This window comes from Arachis stenosperma, chromosome 3, assembly GCF_014773155.1.
Source record: "Arachis stenosperma cultivar V10309 chromosome 3, arast.V10309.gnm1.PFL2, whole genome shotgun sequence".
NCBI lineage: Eukaryota > Viridiplantae > Streptophyta > Magnoliopsida > Fabales > Fabaceae > Arachis > Arachis stenosperma.
In genome coordinates, this window is record NC_080379.1 from 138,682,999 (window position 1) to 138,710,369 (window position 27,371).

The following is a 27,371-nucleotide window of genomic DNA, read 5'->3' on the forward strand; positions in this document are numbered from 1 at the left end:
CAAGTCAAAACTTTTTAAAACAGAGATAATACAGAGTGAAACGGCTCAGGATTGAAGCCAAGGCATTGCTCTGATTTTTTATTCTTCTTTTTCTTGCTCTTGTTCCGTTCCTGGCAACTTTTAACTACGAATGTCTTTATATATGTTCCAAATCTTCTAAACTTGAAATCTTCCTCCTGAATATCTGCTCGCAATGTTTTAGACCCAAAATCTAATGCAGAGAAAAGAGAAGGCTCTTACTAGTTCTGAAAAGAATGACCATTCTGTATACATATGTCATGCCTATTGCCTTAATTACATCCATATATCCATGTGCTATAAGTCTTACTTTACATCACCGAATGCTTGCTCATAATTCATAACTCCAATCATAATTTCGAGCTTGGTAGAATACACAAGCGAAGGAGCATAGCTATAAATTTATGAAAAAATATTTCAATTGTCCCACAAATCCAAGTCCATCTCAATTATGTAAGCAGTTTGCCATAGGTAACATGACAATAATCAGAGCCCAACTTATGACATTCTACTCATTCAGATAACTATGGTGACAATTCAATTGGATTTGAAATACAATGTGTTTGGGTTTGTGGAGGGTAAAGGGACTTGAGCCGTCTCAGAAGTAACCACGCATCAGACTGAGGACAGCCTTGACTCATCTCTACGGTAACTGGAAGCGATGATTTTCTATTTAGTTCCACGTGCATTATACCCTACAGAAAAAAAAGCAACAAGATTCGCATTAACAGAATAAGGAAGCATATTTTAATTTCAGCATAACTTGCGGGTCTATTAGATTTTCAACGCTAAGAGACATTTATATCACCTCGAAGTTTATTAAAAATGCTTGGAACGTATGCATTACATACTTTATGTTTTGCACTATTTTGTTGTCAGAAGAAGAAAGTGCTGCAGTGACTTCCTCCGGAGAATAGCCAATTCCATTCTGTACAACCTATTTGTTTATCTCAAAAGAAAAAAGAAAAAAAATGAGTACAGTAACCCTCATAATAAAAGCTTATTTTCTAGAGAAAACTCACATGATGATCAATAAGAACTTCGGTAATGAGGCTACCATCATCTACATATGCCTGTAGCTCGTATGTTGTCCTTCCCTTATATTGGAATTGCTTTACACCAGTTAAAAAGCACTGCAAAAGAGGAAGAAAAAAGAAAAAAATGGGGGGAGTTGTTATATTGAGGAAAAAAACATAAGATTTCAAAAAATTCATAAATCCATCCGCACGATAGTTAATGGGTCAACAAAACAGAAACTTTGACATCAGCATATGCACAAACAAGGATAGAAATCATTGTTCAAAGAAAAATAGTGGATATATTTTAACTTCTACCTTAATTTTACCATGAACTGAAGGAACTTTCTCCTTCATTGTAGCCCACTTGGCTGACAAACTAGCCAAGTATGTGAAATGAACTTCTTGGTCTGCAGACAGCATACGTGGGTGGTCACTGTCATCAACCATATGGACATTGTTATTGTTTACAAAAGTGGAGAAAGATCTTCTCCAAAGATCATTATCTGTAACTTCAATGGTGTGGTAATCGTCATCAACCATATGGACATCATGATTGTTAGGAATAGTGGAGGAAGATCCTCTAGGATGATCATTTTCTGTATCTTCAATAACTCTATCCTTGTATGTCTCGACATTTTGCACAATAGGAGAGCTCTTCGGGGGCACATAACTTGTTCTTGTTATATGAACAGTATCTTTATGTGCCGTTGCATCATTTGTAGACAAACGAGAAGATTGGTTGCCGACCGAATTTTCCCTTGCTATAGCTGCAGTATCTATATGCATCTTGTGAGCCCTTGCAGCTGCTGAAGAGAATGGAGTGGCTGTGGAATTTGCAAAGCTTGCAGGGTTGGTATCAGCATGCATTTCCACATTCATGGTGTCAGCGTTTGCAACTGTGCTGGGTATTGAATTGGAAGCAGCATTTTGTACACCCATGAGATTGGTATCTTCTGTAGTTACACAGTTTCCAGTGCCAGACATGGTCAGGCCAGCACCTGTAATTAAATAAGATCAAGAAAACTAGGATAAAAACAGGCTTCATTGTAGAGGTATGCTCGCCCAGGCACAAAAAAGCAGATGTACTTTCAGTTATAAAATGAGGATATAGTACTTCCGTTGTTAATCTGGACAGAATCAGTACTTTGAAACACAGGGCTGCTGCGCCCAGTATCGTCAACTGTACTCGCTGGCCATGCTGCAAGAGTTGCTCTAGTTGCTAAAGGAGGAAGGACTCCATTTCTAGTTCTGCACGAGGATAAGAAAGACTAACTTATCAAGGTTTCCCTAAATATAAAATGAATAATTACAACAGTAGCAATAGCAGAAGACTGCAGGAATTAGAAAAGTTTGCACCATTTTCCAATGTATCCTATACTTCCATGCCAAGAGATACAACATTCCATTTCACATAGTAGTCCAAATAATCCAGCTGCAATAGTTTGTACCTTTTCCCCCTGGGTGGCTTGTTCAATTCATCAACTAGCCGCTTTCCAGCTGCTCAACTAGTCCCCCCAAAATTTCAATTGTCTCGGGGAAAAGCATCAAAAGCCTACGTCGCACATGTACATTAGAGATAGCAACCTACAAGTATTAAATAGAACCCTCAAATTCATCTTAACAAGCAACTAAAGAAGCAAAAAATTTACGTGTGCCATAACAAAATCAATTGAAAAGAAGAAAGGATCAATGCTTATTTGATCGAGTCAATAGCACATACGGAAGCATTAAATTAAACAAAAGTCTAAGACTATGAGCATACGAGGTTAATAATCAATGTAGGAAATAACTTATGTCTCCAGGCCAAATAGAAGCACATAGGCAATATGACTATGAGCATTATTATTTTGGTTTGGCACAATTCAAAGATTAAGATTAACATATGTCTTTTGCAACATAAATACTATTTAGAAATACATCCACCATAATCTTAGAAAGTCAATAGTAATTTGTATCTATTTAGGAAAAGAGTGGTATCAGAAAAAAAAACCTTTAAACCCGAAGAAACACAAACATCAAGAGATAGAATGGGCCTATACTCCATCGCAAAGACTCTCTGAATGCCATCCCTCATTGATAACTTCAGGCACCTCTTTAATCCGGGTGGCGCTTGTTGATATCTCCCTCGAAGAGGACAACTCATATTAAGGATTTCATCAACCTGTCAATGCAATGCGATGGTAAAAATAGATTGGCACATGAGTTCTCCATCAGAGCAAAAACACTTGACACATGGTTTATCAATTCAAGAATTGGACATCATAATATATACCGAAGATGCAAGACTCAATACCTGTTAAACCAAGTAGAATAATGAAATTCCCGTTAGAGTAACAAAACTTGAGTAACTCGGTCATTTAAGCATTTAGGCAAACATCAAGCTACAACTACAGCAACAAGTATAGTTCGTCAAAACTATAATATTGTAATCCACTTTATCAAACTAAATTCAAACAATAACACAAACACATAGACGATTAAAGCAATGAAACAAATAACTGAAGAGGCACCTGCAACACAAAAGGGCCGGAGAGATTAACGAGATGCATGGAATGCACATTGGGAGGTAGCACGCCGCTCCCACACGAGTTCATATCCGAAAAGAGAAATTGATCGAAACAGAGCTTGGCCTTCGCAGTAACATCGAACCCCGCAAAGCCCCTCACGGACCCCTCAAGTTCGCCAAGGCATGCATCCACCCACTCTCTTCAGCCCCAGTCCCAGCCGACGAAGAGAGTCACCCACGGGGTAGCTTGAAGCCCTAGGTTGTGGAGGCGGCCTCGGCGAGAGGTAATCGGGGATGTCGACGAAGGCAGCATCATCGTCGTCGTCGGAGATTAGAAGAGGCACAGATGGAAAGTTAGAGGAGTTTTGCTTCGGACATTACACCGCCACTTATAATATTTAATACTAACATATGAGCATGTTTAAAACTTTAAATCGCAATTATGCTCCCAAAAATACTCTCGTTCGACAACGTACATCCATAGATACAATACAACTTATAAAATATATATATATATATATATATATATATATATATATATATATATATATATATAATATTACAAGCATGAACCAATTCAATTTCTATCCCTCTTATAGAATATATCAAGATAAAGGCGAGGGTATAATAAATAATAATCTAAAGCAATACAGAGCATTTCCACAACGACTAAATAAACTCTTCGTGACTTCTGCGCCCATATTCTGAAAGGGGAAAAATGTAGGGAGTGAGAACATCATCTTCGAAAGGGTTTTTGGGAATTACTGTAATAAGATACGTGAAGATAAACCGTACCGGTGATTAATAACCGTCTTATGCCTCTTTTCAGAAAAACAACGGTTTACAATAAAAGTAAAGTCGGAAATCTTTTCTAAAAGAGGAACCGTTCAATTCTTAGAAACATCAAAAGCATTTCAAAAAGGTTTATCTATGCTGAACCAAAATAGCATTTCATACTTTCCAAACAAGAAACACAAAACCGAAACCAACCATCGGTCCATCTCATTTCAACCACGGCCCTAGGCCCAAACAATCCAACAACAGCCAATCCATCACAATCCAATAGAGTTTCAGTTGCAAACACAAGTAGGAAGGTTCAAGCACAAACAAACAGTTACAACAAGTAGAACAATTAGCAGTTAATCACAAGTAATCACAAAGGCAAACCAAATACAATATGCACACCCAAACAATGTCACATAGATGCATATAATGCATGCCTGTCCTAGTGGCTGATGATATCATCTGTCGGTTATATAGCCAACCCGACAAGTCCTGGTAGCTAACCATTGGACTGTCCCTCTATCGTGCATCCCTAACTCGAGTTATACTCAACATAAACTTGATCATAATCATGATCCATATCCAACACCCTCACTAGTGTATATTCACGGGGGCGAGCTCATCCGGGACTTTCACAGTGCCCGGCCACACTTACGACATAGGGTCAGCAGAGTTTCGAGTCTCCACCTGGAGCACGTGGTGGCTAGCCACTGCTTTCTCCCAGGGAACTCGTGCCTCTGATAGTGGAAGTGCAAATCACAATTATCAATAATTCAACATATATATGCATTTATTCTCAGCCATCGATCAACATCCATCTCAGCCATCCGGCTCACGGTTCAATCCAGAACCAGCCAATATTCATATCATACACAGTCATTCCAGCTCATAACAAAACAGCACTTCTACCATTCAACATCATCAAATTCATAAAATCGGCATTTAAGCCATAAATCACTTTTCTCAATTCATTTCACTTTGAAATCAAATTTTAAATTCTTTTCAGCCTTGGCTTTAAAGATCTCATTTCTCAAATCATTTTAGTCTCATAAGCCACTTTTACTCAAGGTAAATTCCCCTTTTAAAAAAATTGCCACTCTCGGCATCTTCTTTCCAAAACTTTCATAACCATGGCAAGTTAAGGGTTTTTTTTGAAATATTCAAAATCATCCATCCCACAATGGGATTTTATAACAAAAGTCTCTCGGCAGAGTCTCAAGTCTTTAGGGGAGAATAACATAACTCATTCTATCAAATTCTCTTAAAATCATTAAAACCTTGGCTTCCTGATTTGACTAATAAAATAGGATCTAAGCCAAACCGAGTCATGTAATCAATTACTCCTTTCAAATCCATTTCCTTTACTTAGGCAAAACCAACTTCAACCCCCATGATAAATTCTAAAGCGTTTCAACTGTTCAAAATTGTTTTAGACTTGCAAGAATTCAGAATTCAAAGAGTACTTAAAACCTTTCCCAAAACATTTCAAAATGAAACTTGTAAATACACATTCAGGCCCTTTCAAAGTCATTGAGACTCCTCTAATTGAAACCTTCAAGTCAAATTCAAAGGCATTGCCCTTGTAACATTTAAAATAGCTTTAAAACATAGGTTTCATCTAAATAACTTTCTCTTGAAAGAGATACAATGCCTTTCTTAAGAAGCAAGACTAAATCACAATTTCCTCTTTAATAATTCATTTCAAAAGCATGAATCATCCCTTTCTTGATAATTCAAATAAAATAGTAGAAGCCTTTAACTCATCAGTTTTCCAGACAACATTTCAATAAAGACTCGAATTTTATAGAAATTTCGGCAGCATCTCCCCTAAAACATAGACTTTGCCACCTGGTTTGTGTCCCAACTAAACCGTTTCACAATCCTCTTCAACAGTCCCAAATCCAAAATCAATTCAAAATCAAGCTAAATCCAACAGTCACGTCATTTGCATATCTCAAGGAAACCGTTTCAAAATCAAATCATTATCAACCGATTAAACTCATTTCCAAAGCTTTAAAGAATCGGTTCAGCAACAAATCATTTATCAAAACCAAATCAATTAAAGCAAACCAGGCTGAATTCAAGAGTATATTCTATTTTCCACATTATCAAGAAGATTAACTCAACTCAAATCAATTTTCAACGGATTAAACTCGATTTCAAAGCTTTAAAAGAATCAACTTCAAAAGCATTTCATTTCACAAAGCCACCCAACAATCCAGTCAAACAAATATTCATAATCATTTGAGACAATCAATAATACATAAGGCTGCTATAACCACCAAATACAAATCGTCTCACATCAGTATCCATATGTAATAATTCCATACATAAAATATAGTTTTCGGAAAGCGCCCCTACCTCAAAACGCAAATTCCATAACCCAAACGCCTCACAGAGTCCTTTCCGCCTCAACCCAAAATGACGACAACCAACAACTCGGCTCCACTTGTTTTCTCCAAAATCTCAACAACTTTAGTCGCAACATACAACAACCGAAACTCAATCTTATAGCAATTAACGTTACAAACCTCAGCGTATGATAATAGAACGGTAACTAAAGGGCTTTCAAATCGAAAACGCTTACCAAAATGAAGAAAGAGCGGCTAAACCAAAACAGCGACGGTCTCTGAACCGGTTCGGCGGCAGTCCGGCAGCTGATGCGTGAGCATCTTGTCTATCTTTTCCTAGTGAATTTGCATCTAAATTGTTGAGTTTAATTTAGAATTAATTATATTTTAGCCACTATGGATGCTATTTTGAGTTTTGTGCCATTTTATTTATTTTAGGTAGCATTCGGAGGGATTTGATGAAGTTTCTGCAGAGAAAAAGAAGAAACCAAAGAGATGACCAGCGAAGACCGACGTGGACGCATGGCTCATGCGACCGCACGGAATGGAGAAATCGCAATGACGCAATCGCGTGTCTGACGCGAACGCGTGGACTGGAATCTGCACAAATGACGCGAGCGCGTGGATGATGCGGACGCGTCACATGCGCGATCTGCAATAATTCAGAAAACGCTGGTTACAAATTTTGGGCTGTTTTGATCCACTTTCCAGCCCAGAAAACACAGATTAGAAGCTGCAGAATGGACAAAGCAAGTGGTCCCCACCCATCAACTGAAAATCTGTTAATTAATTCGAATTTAAATTCAAATCTTATCTTTTAGGAAAAGATATTATTTTTATTTTTAGATAATTAGATTTTAAATTAATGAGAATTAGTTATAAAAAGGGAAGACTTCTCTTCTATTAGGTACATGAGATTACATTAGATTAGAGGGATTCCATTAGGGAATTCTATACAAATTTACATTCTACATTCCATGAGCAACTAAACCTCCACTGCTAAGGTTATGAGCTCTGTCTATTTGTATGGATTGATTTTATTACTTTTTCTATTTTAATTTATATTTTGGATTTATATTTAAGAATTATTTTCGCTCTTTATCTTATGAATTTGGGTGGAACGGAAGTATGACCCTCTTTCTATTTGAGTTCTTGTAAAACTTGGAAAAGTTCTTTACTTGAACAACAGCTTGAAAACATATTCTCCTAAATTTTAATTATTTGGATTTAATGGGATACGTGACATATGATCCCATTATTTTTGGGTAATTAGAGTTTTTGTGGCATATAAACTGAAAATTGATTTTTACCCTCTAATTGGAATTAATTGACCAAGGAATTGACAGTTAATGAATTTTAGAGGAGACTAGGAAGGTCTAAGAAATTAGGGTCTAGTCACATATATCTAAAATTTTTTTATCAAGATCCCCATTTAAAAAAAATTATGCTTGTTGTTTATATATTTTTATGTACTCTTATATACTCTTAGATACGATGATAATGATTTAAAAATCTGAGTTTTGTGCATTTTAAAAGAAATTAAAGTGAAGTTTGTTGGAATTAGGTAAACTCGCCCTAAATCAAGTTAGACGCAGTGAATACTTCTACCGGGAGGGTTTAAGTAAGGCGCAGCCATGCTTGAGTTAGACACAGCGCTTCACGCATCACATCAAGTTAGGCGTGCCTTTTTCCAAGTTAGGCGCAGCCTAGCTACCCCCCACCCCTCTTCAATGCCAACCATTGCCCACCAAATCAAGCCCAAATCCTTTCTTATTCGGCCCCCCTTTCAATAAATTCCAAGATATCCTTCCCCTTTCCATAGCCCCTCCCCAAATAAATGAATAATTAATTTCGGGGAGCGCAAGTGCGGAAATAACAGTTCCACTCGTCCTAGCTTGTCCCATTACCATCTTAAGTACGAGTAGTAGATTGAGAATATAAAATCTAGTAACAGACTATACTACACTGATAGTAATCATAGTATAAGCGCTAGTTGATTTCTTGGATACTTATATCTAATCAAAGCAATCATGGCTGCAACTCAGAGGCTACTGAACATTGCATTGCCCCCACTATCATTGGTGCTTCTATCCTCGTTCATGATACCTTTCCTTATCTTCAAGGTTTTTATTTATGTAAGGAATTTGTTTCAAACCGATGAAAAATTGGAAAACAAGGTTGTACTAATCACCGGGGCAGCCTCAGGGATTGGGGAGGTTTGCTCCACTCTCTCTCTCTATATAATTGTTATACGTAGCTACAGTTAATAAACCTTTGTTTAATTTATTTCGGAAAGCAACTAGCATATGAATATGGAAGGAGAGGAGCAGTTTTATCACTGGTTGACATTAGGGAGGACAATCTTGTAGTTGTGGCTGAAAAGGCCAGATCTCTGGGTTCTCCTGATGTTATCATCATCGCTGCAGATGTCTCAAAGCTCCAAGACTGTCGTCGTTTTGTGGATCAAACAGTTAATCATTTTGGACGATGTATGAATATATATGCGACCTATGCTAGCTATCATTCAATTTTCATTTAACGATAGAATTGTATCAATTTGTGTATGTTGTCCGCAGTGGATTGTTTGGTGAATAATGCTGGAATTGGCAAGCCTTCAGGATTCAAAGATTGGAGTAATGCTTCTGAATTTACTCCAGTGATGGTAAGGCCATTCATCATGAAATTCTAGACTATTCTATCTATTTATATGATTAGATATTCATGGAATACTTACTCAACAATGTGAATTCACATTTTACATAGGACGTAAATTTCTGGGGATCAGTTTATGGCACTTTATGTGCAATCCCACATCTGAAAACAAGCAGAGGCAGGATCATTGTGATTGCATCGGTTTTTGGATGGTTCCCTCTCCCAAGAAGCAGTATCTATAGTGTAACCTTCCGTTAACCATTGCAATATTATAAAAATTTCACCTTATAAAATAAGATAAATTATTATTTTGGTCCATTAACATCTAATCTTATTCTAGTATCTAATATTTTAAATGTTTTATTTCAGTTTTAAAAGGGTTTAAAATTTTTATTTCAGTCCCAAAAAATTTTAAAAGTGTTTAATGTTGTCCTACAATTAAATTTGATACTAATAATTAGTATATTAAAGAGTTAATAAATTTAATTTTGATATTCAAGTAAAATTGATTCACCAATAATTATCAACATAAAAGTTTTTTTTTCGGTTTTAGAGCGTTAATGATTGTTTAATAGGATTTGGAATTTTCTTTTACAAGAGATCAACAAAAAGTATTATAAGAAGATTTTAGTTATGTTTTCTTAACACACAGAAAATATAACTTAAGAATAAAATTATTAACATTCACGTCAATCATTCTATTAATTATTCGTATCAAATTTAACGATAAGATAATATTAAATCCGTTTAAATTTTTTTAAAAAATAAGACGTTTAAAATATTAAAAATCAAATTAAAATTCGACTTAAATGTTGCAACCAAAATAGTGCATTCCCCTATAAAATATGTTTATACTGTTTAATCTTGTGGAAGTAATGATCACTACTAAGCAGGCAAGCAAGGCAGCGGTTATAAACTACTTTGAGACTCTCAGGATGGAACTTGGTCGTGCTATTAGCATAACAATAGTCACACCTGGTTTGATCAACACGGGTCTAGGATTAACTGTAGTAAAAGAGGTTGGTGGTGAAACTGAATTGAATTCTCAACAAAGTAGTTCACAATAATGAATATAATTGGTAGTTAACTGTGATATTTTTGCAATTAATACAGAGGAGTATTATGGGCATATTTCCAATGTTATCAGCATCCGAATTAGCAAAAAGCATAGTGAAAAGCGCATGCAGGGGAGATATGTACTTGACAGAGCCATCTTGGGTCAAGGTTTTGTTTCCTTTCAAACTGCTTTATCCTCAAATAGTAGACTCGGCCGTACGCTTCTTAATTGGGCTTTCCCGAAAAAGAAATGATTCTGCAACAGAGCTGAAGCTAGAGTAAAGTATTGTGTGCCACTTCCATTTTTTTTTTACAGGTCTAAGTTGTTTAATTTAAAATAAGTTGAATACAATCATTACGAAGCTTTGTATGATTTTTGACACACTTCAAGTCAAGTAAAGCTAGCATGGTTACAGGCTAATTTTGCCGATTCATGAGTTCCATGATTAGTTTCTTGCTTTGTATGTGAGTATGTGACTATGTGAGAAGTGGCAAGAGTGAAGTCTGCAGTGTTTGTACAATTATTTTCCCTAATTGGATTCCCCACTTCCATTTCCTTAGTATAATTTGTATCAGACAAAAAACCTTATGTAATTTGTTCCACTTTCTTCTTGTATGGCTTGATTTGAACGGGTGAACGCACTTCGTTAATATAACGTAGGCAATAATAAGACTAGGGGGGAATACTGAATTATAATTTTTCCACGTAAAATAAAAGGGAAAAAATATTATTAATAATATTTAAATATTTTTGAAACTTAAAATACACCATCGGGGAGTGATACATGCAATGTATTTAATTTATCCAGACACAAGAAGACAGTATTCTATCAACACCTAAGAATTATTAGATTAGATGCTACTCTTGCTATTGTTGACTTATTTTGAATGAAAAGTTTTCTGTAAGCTTAAGGCTAAGCTACCACGTGTTTAGTTCTGGAAAGTGATAGGTGTTGCATGTTGGGCATGCAAAACGCCAGCGTTACATTGGCACCTTGGAATATATATAATATATACGTGTCTACTTCCTTGGTGTTTCTCCCCATCTCTCACCGTTTTCCTTCAGGCAGCAATAATAATGGTTGTGGATGAATGGATCTTGAACATCCTAGTTCCACCTACGTGCATAGCTTTGCTCCTTTTCGTTTTACCGCCTTACCTCTTATTCAAGATTATCTACTACGTTCTGAGATCACTGCTTAAAGAGAACGTTGCAGGGAAAGTTATCCTTATAACTGGAGCTTCCTCAGGCATAGGCGAGGTACCTTAATTAGCAATTATTCTCTCATATATTCTTAAAGGAAAAAATGTTTGTTATATTATATGTTATGCGTTTGGTTTGTGTTTGCAAAGCATATAGCATATGAATATGGAAGAAGAGGAGCGCGTCTGGCTCTTGTTGCTAGAAGAGAGAATCGACTGAAGGAGGTTGCACAAAGAGCCATGGCGCTTGGTTCTCCTCATGTCATTACCATTCCTGCAGATGTTTCCATACTCAAAGAGACGATGTGAGTATTAAAACTTAATGTATGATTAGGAATTATGATTTTCAAGTTTAGGGATTAATCAGCCGTTTGTTTTTGCAGTGGATCATCTGGTGAACAATGCTGGGGTTGTTCCTGTTTGCTTGTTTGAACACGCCACTGATATCAGTAATTTTGCACCCGCAATGGTAACTACTGAAAATCTTCAATGTTTTACTCTGCCTTCTAATGGTTAGTTAATTATATATGAAGAACTTGTTTCCCTGTTTGCTTAACAGGACATTAACCTGTGGGGTTCGGCGTACGCCACTTATTTTTCGATCCCACACCTCAGAAAAAGCAGAGGAAAGATCATAGCAATAGCTTCCTCGGCTGGATGGTTGCCTACTCCTAGAATGATATTCTACAATGTAATTAATACTCAAGCTTCATTCCCTTCATGTCATCATCTGTGGCTCTTTCTGTCAATTACAATTACATTATAACGTGTTTTCCATGTTCAGGCAAGCAAAGCAGCAGTAATAAGCTTATATGAGAGTTTGAGGACTGAACTAGGAAAGGACATAGGAATAACCATAGTCACACCAGGGTTGGTCGAGTCAGAAATGACACAGGGCAAGTTCCTATCAAAAGATGGCCAAATGGTTCTTGACCAAGAAATGAGAGATGTAAGCTTAAAATAAGAATACTGAATTGTCATGGCATCTATTTGGTGCCCTCAGCATATATAGCAAATTATGGATGCTTAATTTTGATTGGCGCAGGTTCTGGTTAGTTTGATGCCCATAAGATCGGTGACGGAAGCTGCCAAGTCAATAGTGAATAGCGCCTGCCGTGGAGACCCGTACCTGACAGAACCAGCTTGGATTAGGACAACTTTGTATTTACAGATATTTTGCCCTCAACTACTCGAATATTTAAGCCGCTGGACCCTAATTTCAGGCACTTCTGAGAGGGACACAATTAGCAAGAAGCTCCTTCATTTATCATGCCTGAAGAAATATCTGTATCCTGAATCAGTCAGAAATCCCACGCTCCAACCCAACTAGAATGTAGATTCATAATACAGGCACTTAAATGGCAATAAAAATGTGCCGTTCATGTACTTTTGATTGCCTCAATAGTTTGTCCTTCTAGATTACAGGGCGTTTACAATGTGTTTAACAAACTCTCAAGTCTCTTTGTACAAGTAAACTTTCTAAAACAGATAATAGAGTGAAACGGCTCAGGATTGAAGCCAAGGCATTGCTCTGATTTTTTATTATTCTTTTTCTTGCTCTTGTTCCGTTCCTGGCGACTTTTAAGTACGAATTTGTCTTTATATATGTTCCAAATCTTCTAAACTTGAAATCTTCCTCCAGAATATCTGCTCGCAATTTTTTAGAAGTTAGAACCCAAAATCTAATGCAGAGAAAAGAGAAGGCTCTTACTAGTTCTGAAAAGAACGACCATTCTGTATACATATGTCATGCCTATTGCCTTAATTACATCCATACATCCATGTGCTATAAGTCTTACTTTACATCACCAAATGCTTGCTTATAATTCATAACTCCAATCATAATTTCGAGCTCGGTAGAATACACAAGCGAAGGAGCATAGCCATAAATTTATGAAAAAATGATTCAATTGTCCAACAAATCCAAGTCCATCTCAATTATGCAAGCAGTTTGCCATAGGTAACATGACAATAGTCAGAGCCCAACTTATAACATTCTACCCATTCAGATAACTATGGTGACAATTCAATTGGATTCGAAGGACAATGTGTTTGGGTTTGTGGGGGGTAAAGGGACTTGAGCCGTCTCAGAAGTAACCACGCATCAGACTGAGGGCAGCCTTGACTCATCTCTACAGCAACTGGAAGCGATGATTTTCTATTTAGTTCCACCTGCATTATACCCTACAGACACAAAAGCAACAAGATTCGCATTAACAGAATAAGGAAGCATATTTTAATTTCAGCATAACTTGCGGGTCTATCAGATTTTCAACGCTAAGAGACATTTGTATCACCTCGAAGTTTATTAAAAATGCTTGGAACTTATGCATTACGTTCTTTATGTTCTGCACTATTTTGTTGTCAGAAGAAGAAAGTGCTGCAGTGACTTCCTCCGGAGAATAGCCAATTCCATTTTGTACAACCTATTTGTTTATCTCAAAAGAAAAAAGAAAAAATAAATGAGTACAGTAACCCTCATAATAAAAACTTATTTTCTAGAGAAAACTCACATGATGATCAATAAGAACTTCGGCAATGAGACTACCATCATCTACATATGCCTGCAGCTCGTATGTTCTCCTTCCCTTATATTGGAATCGCTTTACACCAGTTAAAAAGCACTGCAAAAGAAGAAAAAAGAAGGGGGGGGGGGGGGGGGAGTTGTTATATTGAGAAAGAAAAACCATAAAGATTGCAAAAAAGTCATAAGTAAACATAAGTAGTAGTATTATGGATAAATCCATTTGCAGGATTGTTAATGGGTCAACAAAACAGAAACTGACACCAGCATATGCATAAACAAGGATAGAAATCATTGTTCAAAGAAAAATAGTGGATAGATTAACTTTTACCTTAATTTTACCATGAACTGAAGGAACTTTCTCCTTCATTGTAACCCACTTGGCTGACAAACTAGCTAAGTATGTGAAAGGAACTTCTTGGTCTGCAGACAGCATACGTGGGTGGTCACTGTCATCAACCATATGGACATTGTTATTGTTTACAGAAGTGGAGGAAGATCCTCTCCAAAGATCATTATCTGTAACTTCAATGGCGTGGTAATCGTCATCAACCATATGGACATCATGATTGTTAGGAACAGTGGAGGAAGATCCTCTAGGATGATCATTTTCTGTATCTTCAATAACTCTATCCTTATCTGTCTCGACATTTTGCACAATAGGAGAGCTCTTCGGGGGCACATAACTTGTTCTTGTTATATGAACAGTATCTTTATGTGCCGTTGCATCATTTGTAGACAAATGAGAAGATTGGTTGCCGACCGAATTTTCTCCTGCTATAGCTGCAGTATCTATATGCATCTCCTGAGCCCTTGCAACTGCTGAAGAGAATTGAGTGGCTGTGGAATTCGCAAAGCTTGCAGGGTTGGTATCAGCATGCATATCCACATTCATGGTGTCAGCGTTTGCAACCGTGCTGGGTATTGAATTGGAAGCAGCATTTCGTACACCCATGAGATTGGTATCTTCTGTAGTTACACAGTTTCCAGTGCCAGACATGGTCAGGCCAGCACCTGTAAAATAAATAAGATCAAGAAAACTAGGATAAAAACAGGCTTCATTGTAGAGGTATGCTCGCCCAGGCACAAAAAAGCAGATGTACTTTCAGTTATAAAATGAGGATGTAGTACCTTCGTTGTTAATCTGGACAGAATCAGTACTTTGAAACACAGAGCTGCTGCGCCCAGTATCATCAACTGTACTCGCTGGCCATGCTGCAAGAGTTGCTCTAGTTGCTAAAGGAGGAAGGACTCCATGTTTAGTTCTGCACGAGGATAAGAAAGACTAATTTATCAAGGTTTCCCAAAATATAAAATGAATAATTACAACAGTAGCAATAGTAGAAGACTGCAGGAATTAGGAAAGTTTGCACCATTTTCCAATGTATCCTATACTTCCATGCCAAGAGATACAACATTCCATTTCACATAGTAGTCCAAATAATCCAGCTGCAATAGTTTGTACCTTTTCCCCCTGGGTGGCTTGTTCAATTCATCAACTAGCCGCTTTCGAGCTGCATCCAGCTGCTCAACTAGTCCCCCCAAAATTTCAATTGTCTCAGGGACAAGCATCAAAAGCCCACGTCGCACATGTACATTAGAGATAGCAACCTACAAGTATTAAATAGATCCCTCAAATTCATCTTAACAAGCAACTAAAGAAGCAAAGAATTTACGTGTGCCATAACAAAATCACTTGAAAAGAAGAAAGGATCAATGCTTATTTGATCAAGTCAATAGCACATACGAGAAGCATTAAATTAAACAAAAGTCTAAGACTATGAGCATACGAGGTTAATAATCAATGTAGGAAATAACTTATGTCTCCAGGCCAAAATAGAAGCACATAGGCAATATGACTATGAGCATTATTATTTTGGTTTGGCACAATTCAAAGATTAAGATTAACATATGTCTTTTGCAACATAAATACTATTTAGAAATACATCCACCATAATCTTAGCAAGTCAATAGTAATTTGTATCAGTTCAGGAAAAGAGTGGTATCAGAAAGAAAAACCTTTAAACCAGAAGATGCACAAACATCAAGAGATAGAATGGGCCTATATTCCATCGCAAAGACTCTCTGAATGCCATCCGTCATTGATAACTTCAGGCACCTCTTTAATCCGGGTGGGGCTTGTTGATATCTCCCTCGAAGAGGACAACTCATATTAAGGATTTCATCAACCTGCCAATGCAATGCGATGGTAAAAATAGATAGGCACATGAGTTCTCCATCAGAGCAAAAACACTTGACACATGGTTTATCAATTCAAGAATTGGACATGATAATATATATCGAAGATGCAAGACTCAATACTTGTTAAACCAAGTAGAATAATGAAATTCCCGTTAGAGTAGCAAAACCTGAGTAACTCGGTCATTTAAGCATTTAGGCAAACATCAAGCTACAACTACAGCAAAGTATAGTTCGTCAAAACTATAATATTGTAATCCACTTTATCAAACTAAATTCAAACAATAACACAAACACATAGACGATTAAAGCAATGAAACAAATAACTGAAGAGGCACCTGCAACACAAAAGGGCCGGAGAGATTAACGAGATGCATGGAATGCACATTGGGAGGCAGCACGCCGCTCCCACACGAGTTCATATCCGAAAAGAGAAATTGCTCGAAACAGAGCTTGGCCTTCGCAGTAACATCGAACCCCGCAAATCCCCTCACGGAGCCCTCAAGTTCGCCAAGGCATGCATCCACCCACTCTCTCTTCAGCCCCAGTCCCAGCCGACGAAGAGAGTCGCCCACGGGGCAGCTTGAAGCCCTAGGTTGCGGAGGAGGCGGCGGCGAGAGGTAATCGGGGACGTCGACGAAGGCGGCATCATCGTCGTCGTCGGAGATTAGAAGAGGCACAGATGGAAAGTTAGAGGAGTTTGAAGGTTGGGGCGTGGATGTGACGGAGGGTTGCGGAGTTTGAAGTTGTTCAACTTCGTCGTCGTCGTCGAGAACAAGGCGACGTATTGTCATTTTTTAACTGCAGTGGCAAATCGGTAAATGTGTTCCTCCATTCAGTCCATTGTTAAATTCGAAGTCAAACAAGTGTTATTGGAGGGAGAAGAAATTTTGCGTAGGCGGGAATCTGAGAAAACCGCGTAAAAAAACTCAAAATATTTGAAAGATCGCGCCCTCTTGTTTTTTCATCGCCCTCCAAAATTTAATTTCCAAATCCCAGTCGCTTCAATTTAGGTTTTATACACTCTTGGGCTCTTGGCACTTTACAATTTACAATTTACAATTTACATTCTCTCTTATTTCTCCTTCTATCTGTTCTCAAACATGGCTACTGAAACCCTAGATGCTCCCAAACCTCAACCACTGGCTCCCAATGGAGATGCTCCGACCAAAGCAGAAGCTGACCAACACGAAATTCAAGATGAAGAACAGCAACACGACAAGGAAATTTCTGACGACTTTCCCGAGCAGAAAAACTGTGGCCAATTAGAAGAGAATGTGGATCGTGAAGAAGATGCAGATGAAGATGAAGATGAAGATGAAGATGAAGAGGGTGAGAAGAAAGAAAATGATGTTGTTACACCAGTAAAGAGTGCAAGTGGGGGTAGACCTACCAGAGAAAGGAAATCAGTAGAAAGATACACTGTGTCCTCTCCACACAAGTTCCCTGGTTATGCTGCTACTAAAACTATCTCAATCGACCAGGTAGTTTCGTAGTTTTATGATTCTCGAACAACTCTGGAATTTTTGGATTACTGAGATTGTTTGATTAATTATGCTATTTGGATTTTAGGGCAACGGTACTCAGCTTAAGGACATCCCAAACGGTACCTCTATTTTATTCTCTGCTTGTTATTTCAGCATCATATCAAAATTCGTGTGGATTTTTTAGTTATATTTTTTAACCATGAATTGAAGGGAATGCGGATTGAATCTTGAAGTGGTAAAAGCATGATGACCTTGAACCAAAGATTTTGTTTGTAGATTTCTAAGTTGATTGCTTGTTTTTAGTAACATGATTTCCTAAAGAAGTGTTATCAATCAAGATCCTAATAATTTTCAGTGGCTTTCAAGCTATCAAAAAGAAAAGTCGATGATAACTTGCGTAGCCTTCATAGTATACTGTTTGCGAAGAAAGCAAAGGTGACCCATCAACTCTTTTTTTCCACTCATGTTGGCAATTCTTATAAATCCCATTCGTGATTTTCTTTGCTTTGTGATTGACATGCTTTCTGATGTAGGCACAAACTTTAAAGAGAAACATTGGCATGTTTTCTGGCTATGTGTGGGCAGAAAATGAGGTACAATTGCACTATATACTGAGCTATTGGCATATTGCCTCTTTTATATCCCTAATTATGCAGATGATCTTATTTAATCTTCTGTGCATGTTGTTGTTATACATGTTTTTCCTCAACATTTTAGAAATGGAGGCTGTGTGTAATAACAAACTTATATCAGTTATATGTATTAAACCTACAATGGTTTTATTTACTGGCAGGAAAAACAGAGGGCCAAGGTAAAAGAGAGGCTTGACAAATGTGTGAAAGAAAAGTTGATTGACTTCTGTGATGTGCTCAATCTTCAAATAAATAAGTCCTCTTTGAAGAAGGTAAAAGTTAATCAAATAGTTTTATATAATTTACCAATTTTGAGGGCTGTCTTTTATTTATAACAAAAGAAGATGAAAAAAAAATATTTGATGGGATCATGGAACTCTATTCCAGGAGGAACTGTCTGCAAAGCTGTTGGAGTTTTTGGAATCCCCTCATGCTACAACTGATGTCTTGCTTGCTGATAAAGAAAAGGTTTTAACTTTCTAGCATTATTTTGCATGGATTTATTATCAGTTGTGACTGGTGGAAGTTGTGGTATAAAATTAATCTTATTAGTACTTTCTTAACTCTCATATCATTAAAGTTTCCTTCTTATTAATCATGTGTGCCTTTTATTGGTGTCACTTTATCCTGATCCATTATATGATTAATTTGTTCTAGTTTGTTTTCCTTTTCTTGTTTTTTTTTAATACCTCCTTCATTACAGAAAGGTAAAAAGCGTGCCAAAAAGAAAACTCCAAGAAAATCTTCTGGCGGTGCTGTTGAAAACCCTTCGAAGGTGTGTTCTTATGCTATGCTACCTTGCTTCACATCTGTTATGCACTAGCTCTTTGATTGGTGTTCTCTTTCATTAAAACCTAGCAATAAATGTCTAACTCTTCATGTTGCATTTGATGTGATTTATGGTAATTGTTTGAGTTATTGTCCTTTGAAATTTTGTTATTTTTATGCTGTATTGAACTTTGTCTTTCTGTAAGTTTTGATTTGATAATTTTAGTTTTCTACTGTTCTTTCTCATCCTGCTATGCTAGAACATGCCTCTCTTTTAAATAGAAAAATGTTTCTCTTTTAGAAGCAAAAGCAAAGTTCAGAAAATGGGAAAAAGCGAAAGCAGTCTTCTGACAGTGAGGAAGATGATACAGCCGAACCTTCAGATGCAACAATCAGTTCTCAGGAAGATGAGGAAGATGGTGAACATGTTTCAGCCCCAAAAAGTGAAAGTGACTGTGAGGTTCAGGAAAGTCAATCTGATGAAGAGGAAAATAAAAGCACTTCAGAGAAAACTGTGAAGGAGGATCACTCTACACCAGTCAAGAAATCCTCTCCTGAAAAGGCTGCCAAGAGCAATGACAAAATGCCAAAAAAATCAACATCTGCGTCCAAGAGACAGAAAACTGATGGTGAAAGCAGGGAGAGTAAGCAAAAGATTGCAAACAAAAAAGAAACTGGCAAATCTTCAAAGTCAGTGTCTAAGGATCAAGGTACTATCTTCCTTGCACATCCATTATTGGCAGTGGTCATAGTCTGTTGGTTGCTCAAAAGTTAAATCAATTTTGTTCTTTATAAGTTGTCACTCTCTTTGAAATTTACCTGCTGCTTATATACTCCCTATAGTTGGATAAGTTATTTGAGTCATGAGAATTTTTTAATTCTAGAGGATTGAATTTGCTATTAAATATGCATGTTTTCAACTGTTATTTGTACTTACCAATTCCAAGCCAATAATGGCAGGACAAGACAACATCAGTAAGAAAGCAAATGCAGAACCTACTAAGGAGGATATGCATGCAGTGGTTGTTGATATGTTGAAGGAAGTTGATTTCAACACTGTCAGTAATGTTATTTTGTTTTCATTGGTTTTTTTAAATTTCATATGCTTTTATTTTTTATTTTTGTTATTATTTTAAAATAATTCTACCAACATTGATACAGGCAACTTTATCTGATATCCTCAAGAAACTTGGTATGACCATTTTACACTTGCTGATTCTCTTCCGGAAATTAACGGAAGTTATTTCTTGAAAGTTAATTTGTTGCGAAATGTTGACAGGTATTCATTTTGGATTGGATTTAATGCATAGAAAAGCTGAGGTAAAAGATATAATTACAGATGTAATCAATAACATGTCTGACGAGGAAAATGAAAATGGAGATGATGAAGATGAAGATAATGCATGATTATACCTCAGAAAATAATCTTAATTTTGTGCAGAAAACACATGCATGTGGTTTATTTTACTGCTGGCTTTGCTGATCTTAGGCTTTAGTAGATTGTATTTTGTGATCCGTTTTCATTAGTTAGGTTGAATTGTGTCTTTTTTAGTTAGGCTAGATTTATTCCCTTTCCTTGTGTTTATTATGTAACCTGAATATTATATATACTATATTGTTAAATTATTTTAAAACATGTAGTATTTTGGTGTTTGGTATATTTTGGCAAGGTTTTGAAAATCGGTAAAATTTAAATTAAAATTGTTAAAAATTAGTATGTAATTTTAATTATTTAAATCTAATCATTTATACATTAATAAAATTTATAATTTTATATAATAATTTAATTATAATTTATTATTAAAATTTATAAACAAATTCAAACATCAAAATTTGTTATTAAAAAAAATAAAATGTACATAATGTCAAAATTTATAATCCTAATATATCTACTTTATACCAATAAAAATTTACAGTCAATAGAATTACCAATTAATAAGTATGTTTGAGATATTACGAATTTAATCAATAAATTTTAAAATTTTAATTCCTAATATATCTAATTTAATACTAATAAATACCTATACTTAAAATTCTATTAATACTTTTTATTCTAAAAAAAATTCAAATCATAATCTTTTGATTCTCTTCTATTCATTTGCTTCCCCTCATTCACTCAATTAGAAAACCAAAATTAGTTAGCAATAAGTGGGTAACTATTAAATTAATTAGTTTAATAATTTAGAGTATTAATTTTTTATTTTTTATTTTATTAATATACATGAAATTTAAAATGATTAAATTTTATATTTATTTTAAAAAAATTAATTTTTGTGGGTAGGGTAGGATTTAGAATTATAGGGTGTGAGTAAGGTTAAGATTGAAAGATTCTCAACCTGTAGATAGGATAGGATAGAGTTTTAATGAAATTTTCAACTCGCGGATAGGGTTAAGAGTAGAGTCCAAACCCTATCCTACTCTACTCATTGCCAGCCCTAGTTGTATGGTGTCACTATCACAGAAAATGACAACGCCAACACCGTAATACCATTAACATAATGCAACGGAAACTCTCCATCGTCGCCAAGAGAATTCGTAGCTGCGGATCTCGATAGAACCTTACTCATCTCCCGTTGTTCCTTTCTTTCATGCTAGTCGCCGTCGAGATTGGCAGCCTACTCTGCGGCCTAATTCTCCTCTCTGTCCCATTTGTCATCATCGCATACCTCTTCATCTTTGAAGTTGGTTTTTTTTCCCTTTCCGATAAACGGCGGCGTTTTTAGGGGTGGTAGCAAACCGGAAATTTAAAAAGCGGTCTACTTTAGTTAGTTTATTAGTTATCCGCTGATTTGACCGATTTTTTCTACTAGTTTTTTAGAATGGTTTTAGAAATTAACCGGACTAATTAAAAGATCAATTCTTAATTAATTTGATCAAACCGATCGGTTTGGTTCGATTTCAAAACATTGCATTTTGACATCAGTGTTTATAAACGTTATTTATAGAAAACATTATATATTAATGATAAGATTTGTTAATAATTAATAATTATGATAAAATGTCAATAATTATAAAGTTATACATTAAATAAAAAAATTCATGTATATTAGCATTTTCATTTTCATTTCCATTTCATACATGTTTGTTTGACTAATAATTTAATATTGTAGTTTCTATAACTAAATTGGCTCGTTTGATCAAGCTAATTAGAAATTGGCCATTAAATTTAAAAGTTTTTATTAGTTTAGAGGATGAGGGTTGAATTATGGCTTTTTTTTTAAATTTGATTAATTTTGCCTCAAACCAGAAAGAGTAACTGGTGCACGAAATTGTGATCCATTCTTTTCACAATTCAAACAGTCTCCGGTAATGGCTCCAAAAACTTGGTGCTCAATACCATTGTCTAAACATAATTTCATAACTTCGCACAACTAACCAGCAAGTGCACTGGGTCGTCCAAGTAATAAACCTTACACGAGTAAGGGTCGATCCCACGGAGATTGTTGGTATGAAGCAAGCTATGGTCACCTTGTAAATCTCAGTCAGGCAGATTCAAATGGTTATGGATGATATATGAATAAAACATAAAGATAGAGATACTTATGTATTTCATTGGTGAGAATTTCAGATAAGCGAATGGAGATGCTTTGTCCCTTCCGTCTCTCTGCTTTCCTACTGTCTTCATCCAATCCTTCTTACTCCTTTTCATGGCAAGCTGTATGTTGGGCATCACCGTTGTCAGTGGCTACAGTCCCGTCCTCTCAGTGAAAATGTTCAACGCACCCTGTCACGGTACGGCTAATCATCTGTCGGTTCTCAATCAGGTTGGAATAGAATCCAGTGATTCTTTTGCGTCTGTCACTAACGCCCAGCCTTCAGGAGTTTGAAGCTCGTCACAGTCATTCAATCATTGAATCCTACTCAGAATACCACAGACAAGGTTTAGACCTTCCAGATTCTCTTGAATGCCGCCATCAATTCTAGCTTATACCACGAAGATTCCGATTAAAGGATCCAAGAGATAAACATTCAAGCCTTGTTTGCTTGTAGAACGGGAGTGGTTGTCAGGCACGCGTTCATAAGTGAGAATAATGATGAGCATCACATAATCATCACATTCATCAAGTTCTTGCCACAAACAATACTTTTTCATTCACAATAAGACATTCTAATCTTTTGAATATTACCAAGTAACCAAGATCACATAATTGGCTAATACTCAAAAGATTGTGTTTCAATCCATCAACTAAGAAAACATTATCAATGAAAGTAGAGAGACCTTTACCTACTTTTCCTATTATAATAATTTTACCTTTACCGTCATCACCAAAAGTCACAAATCCTCTATCATACTTGTTAAGGTTGACAAAGAATGTTGACTTTCCTATCATGTGCCTAGAGCATCCCCTCTCCAAGTACCACATGTCTTTCTTCTTCTTGGATGCTACGCAAATCTACACATAATCTTTAGTAACCTTAGGTATCCAAATTAATTTGGATCCTTTGAAGTTAATCCATCTTAGTTGTCTAAGTGCGTTGAAATCACAAATAACCTTGTATGTTTTATTTCCCACTCTTCTTTTGACAATAAAGCATTGAAAAGAAGAGTGACCATGTTTATTGCAGTTAAAGCAGTGATTTTTGTGTGCATGGTACTAAAAACGATTGAAGTTATGATGCTTATGGTGATTAAAAGTTTGAAATTTACTGATTTTTTAGAAAGGAGCATTTCTTTTGACAAACCGATTTCTAGCACTAGCACCTCTTTTAACAACAAAGCTCAGAATTTTTTGACACAAATAGGGTTCTTGAATATGAAGCTCTTTTTGTCAAAAAGTGTGATTTTTCAAAGACAACCTCATTGTTTGTGAAATAACCCAAAACAGAATTTTTTGAAACAGATTCAGTTCTTGATGATGATGCATTTTTATCAAAATATGATTTCTTAAAGACAACATCCTTGTTAGAGAAATACCCAAGACCAGATTTATCAAATGAGAATTTTGTTTTTGAAGATGATGCCATGATTTTAGCAAATCGTTTTTCAAAAAAATGCATATTTTTTAGTTACATAACCCATGCCTAATTTTTCAAATACTAGCCTTTGATTAGCAAGTAATTTGTCCAAGTTGCTTGAATTCTGTGTAAATTTTACTAAATCATTATTCAAACTTTTAATCATTTCATTCAATCTTTCATTTTCAAAAAGTTTTTTAGAAGGATCAACAATGTGCTTTCCTTTGAATTTTTTAATTTCATATTTTAAAAATCTGTTTTCTTCAACAAGATCAATAGCACATTCGATTTCTTTACTTTTTTTTTTCAAAAAATCATTTTCTGCTTTCAATATTTTATTTTCAGACTTGCATTTATTGTATTTATTTAACAATTTTTTAGAATGGTGAGTGAGATCATTAATAATAACATGTAAGTCTTTAATGGACAAGTCAAAGTAATTTACCTCATCTAATTAATCATCACCAGCCATAAAATAGATTTGTTCTTCATATTCAAAGTCTTCATCCTCATCCGAATCATTCTCAAGATCCTCCCATGAAGCCATAACCACCTTCTTCTTTTCTTTCTTCGCCTTGTCTTCCTTTTTGAGCTTTGGACAGTTGTATTTGAAGTTACCTGCCTCTTTGCAATAGTGATATATGACTTTGCTTAGTTCCTTATTTTGCTCCTTTGTACTTGATCCCTTGTACTTGCCTTTACTCTTCATTAGCCTTCTCAATCTCCTAGCAAAAAAGACAATTTCATCATCCGAAAAACTATCATTAGATTCATCATCCAATAATTCAACTTTTGAATTTAGGGTCACTCATTTTTTTGTGTCTTGGCTGGTTTTTATGGTTTCATATGCTAGAAGTTTGTTTCTCAACTCATCATAGGTTAAAGGACTTAGGTTGTTGCTCTCGGCTAGGACAGCAACTTTTGTTTTCCATTCTTTTGTAAGGCTTCTAAGGACTTTTCTCACAAGGGTTTGTTCAGTGTGGGTCGTGCTCATAGCATTCAAGTTGTTTATGATGATTGAGAATCTTACAAACATCTTTTCAATATTTTCTCCATCCAGCATGAAAAACATTTCATACTCTTTTCGCAGCATATCAATCCTTGTTTCTTTGACTTGTTTGGTATCTTCGTATGTGACTTGGAGTTTATCCCAAATCTCCTTTGCCGTCTTGTCTCTAGACACCTTCCTGTATTCCTCGAAACTGATAGCACAGTACATCAAGTTGATGACTTTAGTATTTAACTCGACTTTCTTCTTATCTTCATCATTTCATTTGGTTTCTTCCTTTGAAGTCACCACCCCATCAACACTTGTCTTTGTTGGAACTTTATGACCATTCACAATAACTTTTCATATGTTGTAGTCAATGGATTGAATAAAGATCCTCATCATTTTCTTTCAGTAAGCATAGTTCTTCCCATTAAAGAAAGAATGTTTGTTGTTTAACTGAGCCTCTATTAGAATGTAGGCCACAACATTTGCACCAAGTTGTTAGCCATTGTACATTTTCTCTAAGCTATAAAGTTTGATTCTTGAGACCTAGCTCCTGATACCAACTGAAGGTTTGTCTTGGCCTAGAGAATGAGGGTTGAATCTATGGTCTTCTTTTAAACTTGATTAATTTTGCCTTAAACTAGAAAAAGTAACTTAGCTTTTGTTCTGTCTGCAAGATGGATTATTGATGAGCGGATAATTTATACGCTTTTTGGCATTATTTTTAGGTAGTTTTTAGTACGATCTAGTTACTTTTAGGGATGTTTTCATTAGTTTTTATGCTAAATTCACATTTCTGGACTTTACTATGATTTTGTGTGTTTTTCTGTGATTTCAGGTATTTTCTGTCTGAAATTGAGGGACCTGAGCAAAACTCTGATAGGAGGCTGACAAAGGACTGCTGATGTTGTTGGAATCTGACCTTCCTGCACTCGAAATAGATTTTCTGGAGCTACAAAACTCCAAATGGCGCGCTCTTAATGGCGTTGGAAAGTAGACATCCAGAGCTTTCCAGCAATATATAATAGTCCATACTTTATTCGTGATTAGACGACGTAAACTGGCACTCAACGCCAGTTCCATGTTACTGTCTGGAGTCAAACGCCAGAAACACGTCACGAACTGGAGTTGAACGCCCAAAACACGTTACAACTTGGCGTTCAACTCCAAAAGAAGCCTCAGCTCGTGGATAGATCAAGCTCAGCCCAAACATACACTAAGTGGGCCCTGGAAGTGGATTTATGCATCAATTACTTACTCTTGTAAACCCTAGTAGCTAGTCTAGTATAAATAGGATAGTTTACTATTGTATTAGACATCTTGGGACATTTAGTTCTCAGATCATGGGGGCTGGCCATTCGGCCATGCCTCGACCTTTCACTTATGTATTTTCAACGGCGGAGTTTCTACACACCATAGATTAAGGGTGTGTAGCTCTGCTGTACCTCAAGTTTTAATGCAATTACTATTATTTTCTATCCAATTCGATTTATTCCTGTTCTAAGATATTCGTTGCACTTCAACTTGACGAATGTGATGATCCGTGACACTCATAATCATTCTCACCTATGAACGCGCGTGATTGACAACCACTTCCGTTCTACCTTACACCGGGCGCATATCTCTTGGATTCCTTAATCAGAATCTTCGTGGTATAAGCTAGAATTGATGGTGGCATTCATGGGAATCCGGAAAGTCTAACATTGTCTGTGGTATTCCGAGTAGGATTCCGGTATTGAATGACTGTGACGAGCTTCAAACTCCTGAAGGCTGGGCATTAGTGACAGACGCAAAAGAATCACGGGATTCTATTCCAACCTGATTGAGAACCGACAGATGATTAGCCGTGCTGTGACAGAGCATTTGGACCATTTTCACTGAGAGGATGTGATGTAGCCATTGACAACGGTGATGCCCTACATATAGCTTGCCATGGAAAGGAGTAAGAAGGATTGGATGAAAGCAGTAGGAAAGCAGAGATTCAACAGGGACAAGCATCTCCATACGCTTATCTGAAATTCCCACCATTAATTTACATAAGTATTTCTATCCTATTTTATTTATCTTTTAATTATCTAATCCAATCACATTTGAATCAACTTGACTGAGATCTACAAGATGACCATAGATTGCTTCATACCAACAATCTCCGTGGGATCGACCCTTACTCACGTAAGGTATTACTTGGACGACCCAGTGCACTTGCTGGTTAGTTGTGCGGAG

The 27,371-nt window shown here is 36.2% G+C and overlaps 4 protein-coding genes and 1 pseudogene across 5 annotated transcripts; 3 read left to right on the forward strand and 2 right to left on the reverse strand.

The window, feature by feature from the left end:
- Nucleotides 1-324: 324 nt before the first annotated feature.
- Nucleotides 325-4,025, reverse strand: LOC130966754 (recQ-mediated genome instability protein 1-like; annotated as a pseudogene).
- A 4,444-nt stretch (nucleotides 4,026-8,469) lies between these two features.
- LOC130968615 (11-beta-hydroxysteroid dehydrogenase-like 4A) lies at nucleotides 8,470-11,001 on the forward strand. The gene is made up of 6 exons (XM_057893976.1): nucleotides 8,470-8,893; nucleotides 8,974-9,166; nucleotides 9,254-9,339; nucleotides 9,441-9,572; nucleotides 10,223-10,348; nucleotides 10,443-11,001. The coding sequence occupies exons 1-6, from the start codon at nucleotides 8,708-8,710 to the stop codon at nucleotides 10,665-10,667; spliced, it is 948 nt and encodes a 315-aa protein (XP_057749959.1). The 5' UTR covers nucleotides 8,470-8,707; the 3' UTR covers nucleotides 10,668-11,001.
- A 67-nt stretch (nucleotides 11,002-11,068) lies between these two features.
- Nucleotides 11,069-12,918, forward strand: LOC130968616 (11-beta-hydroxysteroid dehydrogenase A-like). Its single transcript, XM_057893977.1, is given in 6 exon segments — nucleotides 11,069-11,646; nucleotides 11,739-11,912; nucleotides 11,956-12,057; nucleotides 12,148-12,279; nucleotides 12,373-12,537; nucleotides 12,634-12,918. Coding segments are annotated over 6 exon segments (1,041 nt in total). The 5' UTR covers nucleotides 11,069-11,463.
- Nucleotides 12,919-12,989: 71 nt separating this feature from the next.
- On the reverse strand, nucleotides 12,990-17,381 carry LOC130968613 (recQ-mediated genome instability protein 1-like). Of its 2 annotated transcripts, none has more exons than XR_009081708.1 (8): nucleotides 16,650-17,381; nucleotides 16,132-16,302; nucleotides 15,578-15,723; nucleotides 15,244-15,377; nucleotides 14,444-15,126; nucleotides 14,137-14,212; nucleotides 13,886-14,014; nucleotides 12,990-13,772 (listed from the first exon to the last, which is right to left on the reverse strand). XR_009081708.1 is itself a non-coding variant. In XM_057893974.1 (8 exons), exons 1-8 carry the CDS (start codon nucleotides 17,103-17,105, stop codon nucleotides 13,602-13,604), a joined length of 2,001 nt encoding a protein of 666 aa, XP_057749957.1. In that variant the 5' UTR covers nucleotides 17,106-17,381; the 3' UTR covers nucleotides 12,990-13,601. The 2 variants fall into 2 exon arrangements, 1 of the variants encoding a protein (XP_057749957.1); XM_057893974.1 differs by having other exon boundaries at nucleotides 14,102-14,212.
- Nucleotides 17,382-17,414: 33 nt separating this feature from the next.
- Nucleotides 17,415-20,801, forward strand: LOC130968614 (DEK domain-containing chromatin-associated protein 1-like). Its single transcript, XM_057893975.1, has 11 exons — nucleotides 17,415-17,795; nucleotides 17,884-17,917; nucleotides 18,154-18,233; nucleotides 18,332-18,391; nucleotides 18,592-18,702; nucleotides 18,818-18,898; nucleotides 19,134-19,205; nucleotides 19,500-19,908; nucleotides 20,159-20,256; nucleotides 20,360-20,390; nucleotides 20,478-20,801. The coding sequence occupies exons 1-11, from the start codon at nucleotides 17,415-17,417 to the stop codon at nucleotides 20,603-20,605; spliced, it is 1,485 nt and encodes a 494-aa protein (XP_057749958.1). The 3' UTR covers nucleotides 20,606-20,801.
- The last annotated feature ends 6,570 nt before the right edge of the window (nucleotides 20,802-27,371 follow it).

What these genes read in the sequence shown, in the direction of transcription:
- LOC130968613 (XM_057893974.1), bottom strand. Translation starts at nt 17,105, where the DNA reads ATGACAATACGTCGCCTTGTTCTCGACGACGACGACGAAGTTGAACAA. An exon ending in CAGTTCATGGTAAAATTAAG is followed by an intron (nt 14,213 to 14,443) that starts GTAAAAGTTAAT and finishes CTTCTTTTGCAG; the next exon opens with TGCTTTTTAACTGGTGTAAA. An exon ending in CATTTTTAATAAACTTCGAG is followed by an intron (nt 13,773 to 13,885) that starts GTGATACAAATG and finishes TTGTGTCTGTAG; the next exon opens with GGTATAATGCAGGTGGAACT.
- LOC130968614 (XM_057893975.1), top strand. Translation starts at nt 17,415, where the DNA reads ATGGCTACTGAAACCCTAGATGCTCCCAAACCTCAACCACTGGCTCCC. An exon ending in ATGTGTGGGCAGAAAATGAG is followed by an intron (nt 18,392 to 18,591) that starts GTACAATTGCAC and finishes ATTTACTGGCAG; the next exon opens with GAAAAACAGAGGGCCAAGGT. An exon ending in TGATATCCTCAAGAAACTTG is followed by an intron (nt 20,391 to 20,477) that starts GTATGACCATTT and finishes AAATGTTGACAG; the next exon opens with GTATTCATTTTGGATTGGAT.
- LOC130968615 (XM_057893976.1), top strand. Translation starts at nt 8,708, where the DNA reads ATGGCTGCAACTCAGAGGCTACTGAACATTGCATTGCCCCCACTATCA. An exon ending in AGTTAATCATTTTGGACGAT is followed by an intron (nt 9,167 to 9,253) that starts GTATGAATATAT and finishes TGTTGTCCGCAG; the next exon opens with TGGATTGTTTGGTGAATAAT. An exon ending in GATTAACTGTAGTAAAAGAG is followed by an intron (nt 10,349 to 10,442) that starts GTTGGTGGTGAA and finishes CAATTAATACAG; the next exon opens with AGGAGTATTATGGGCATATT.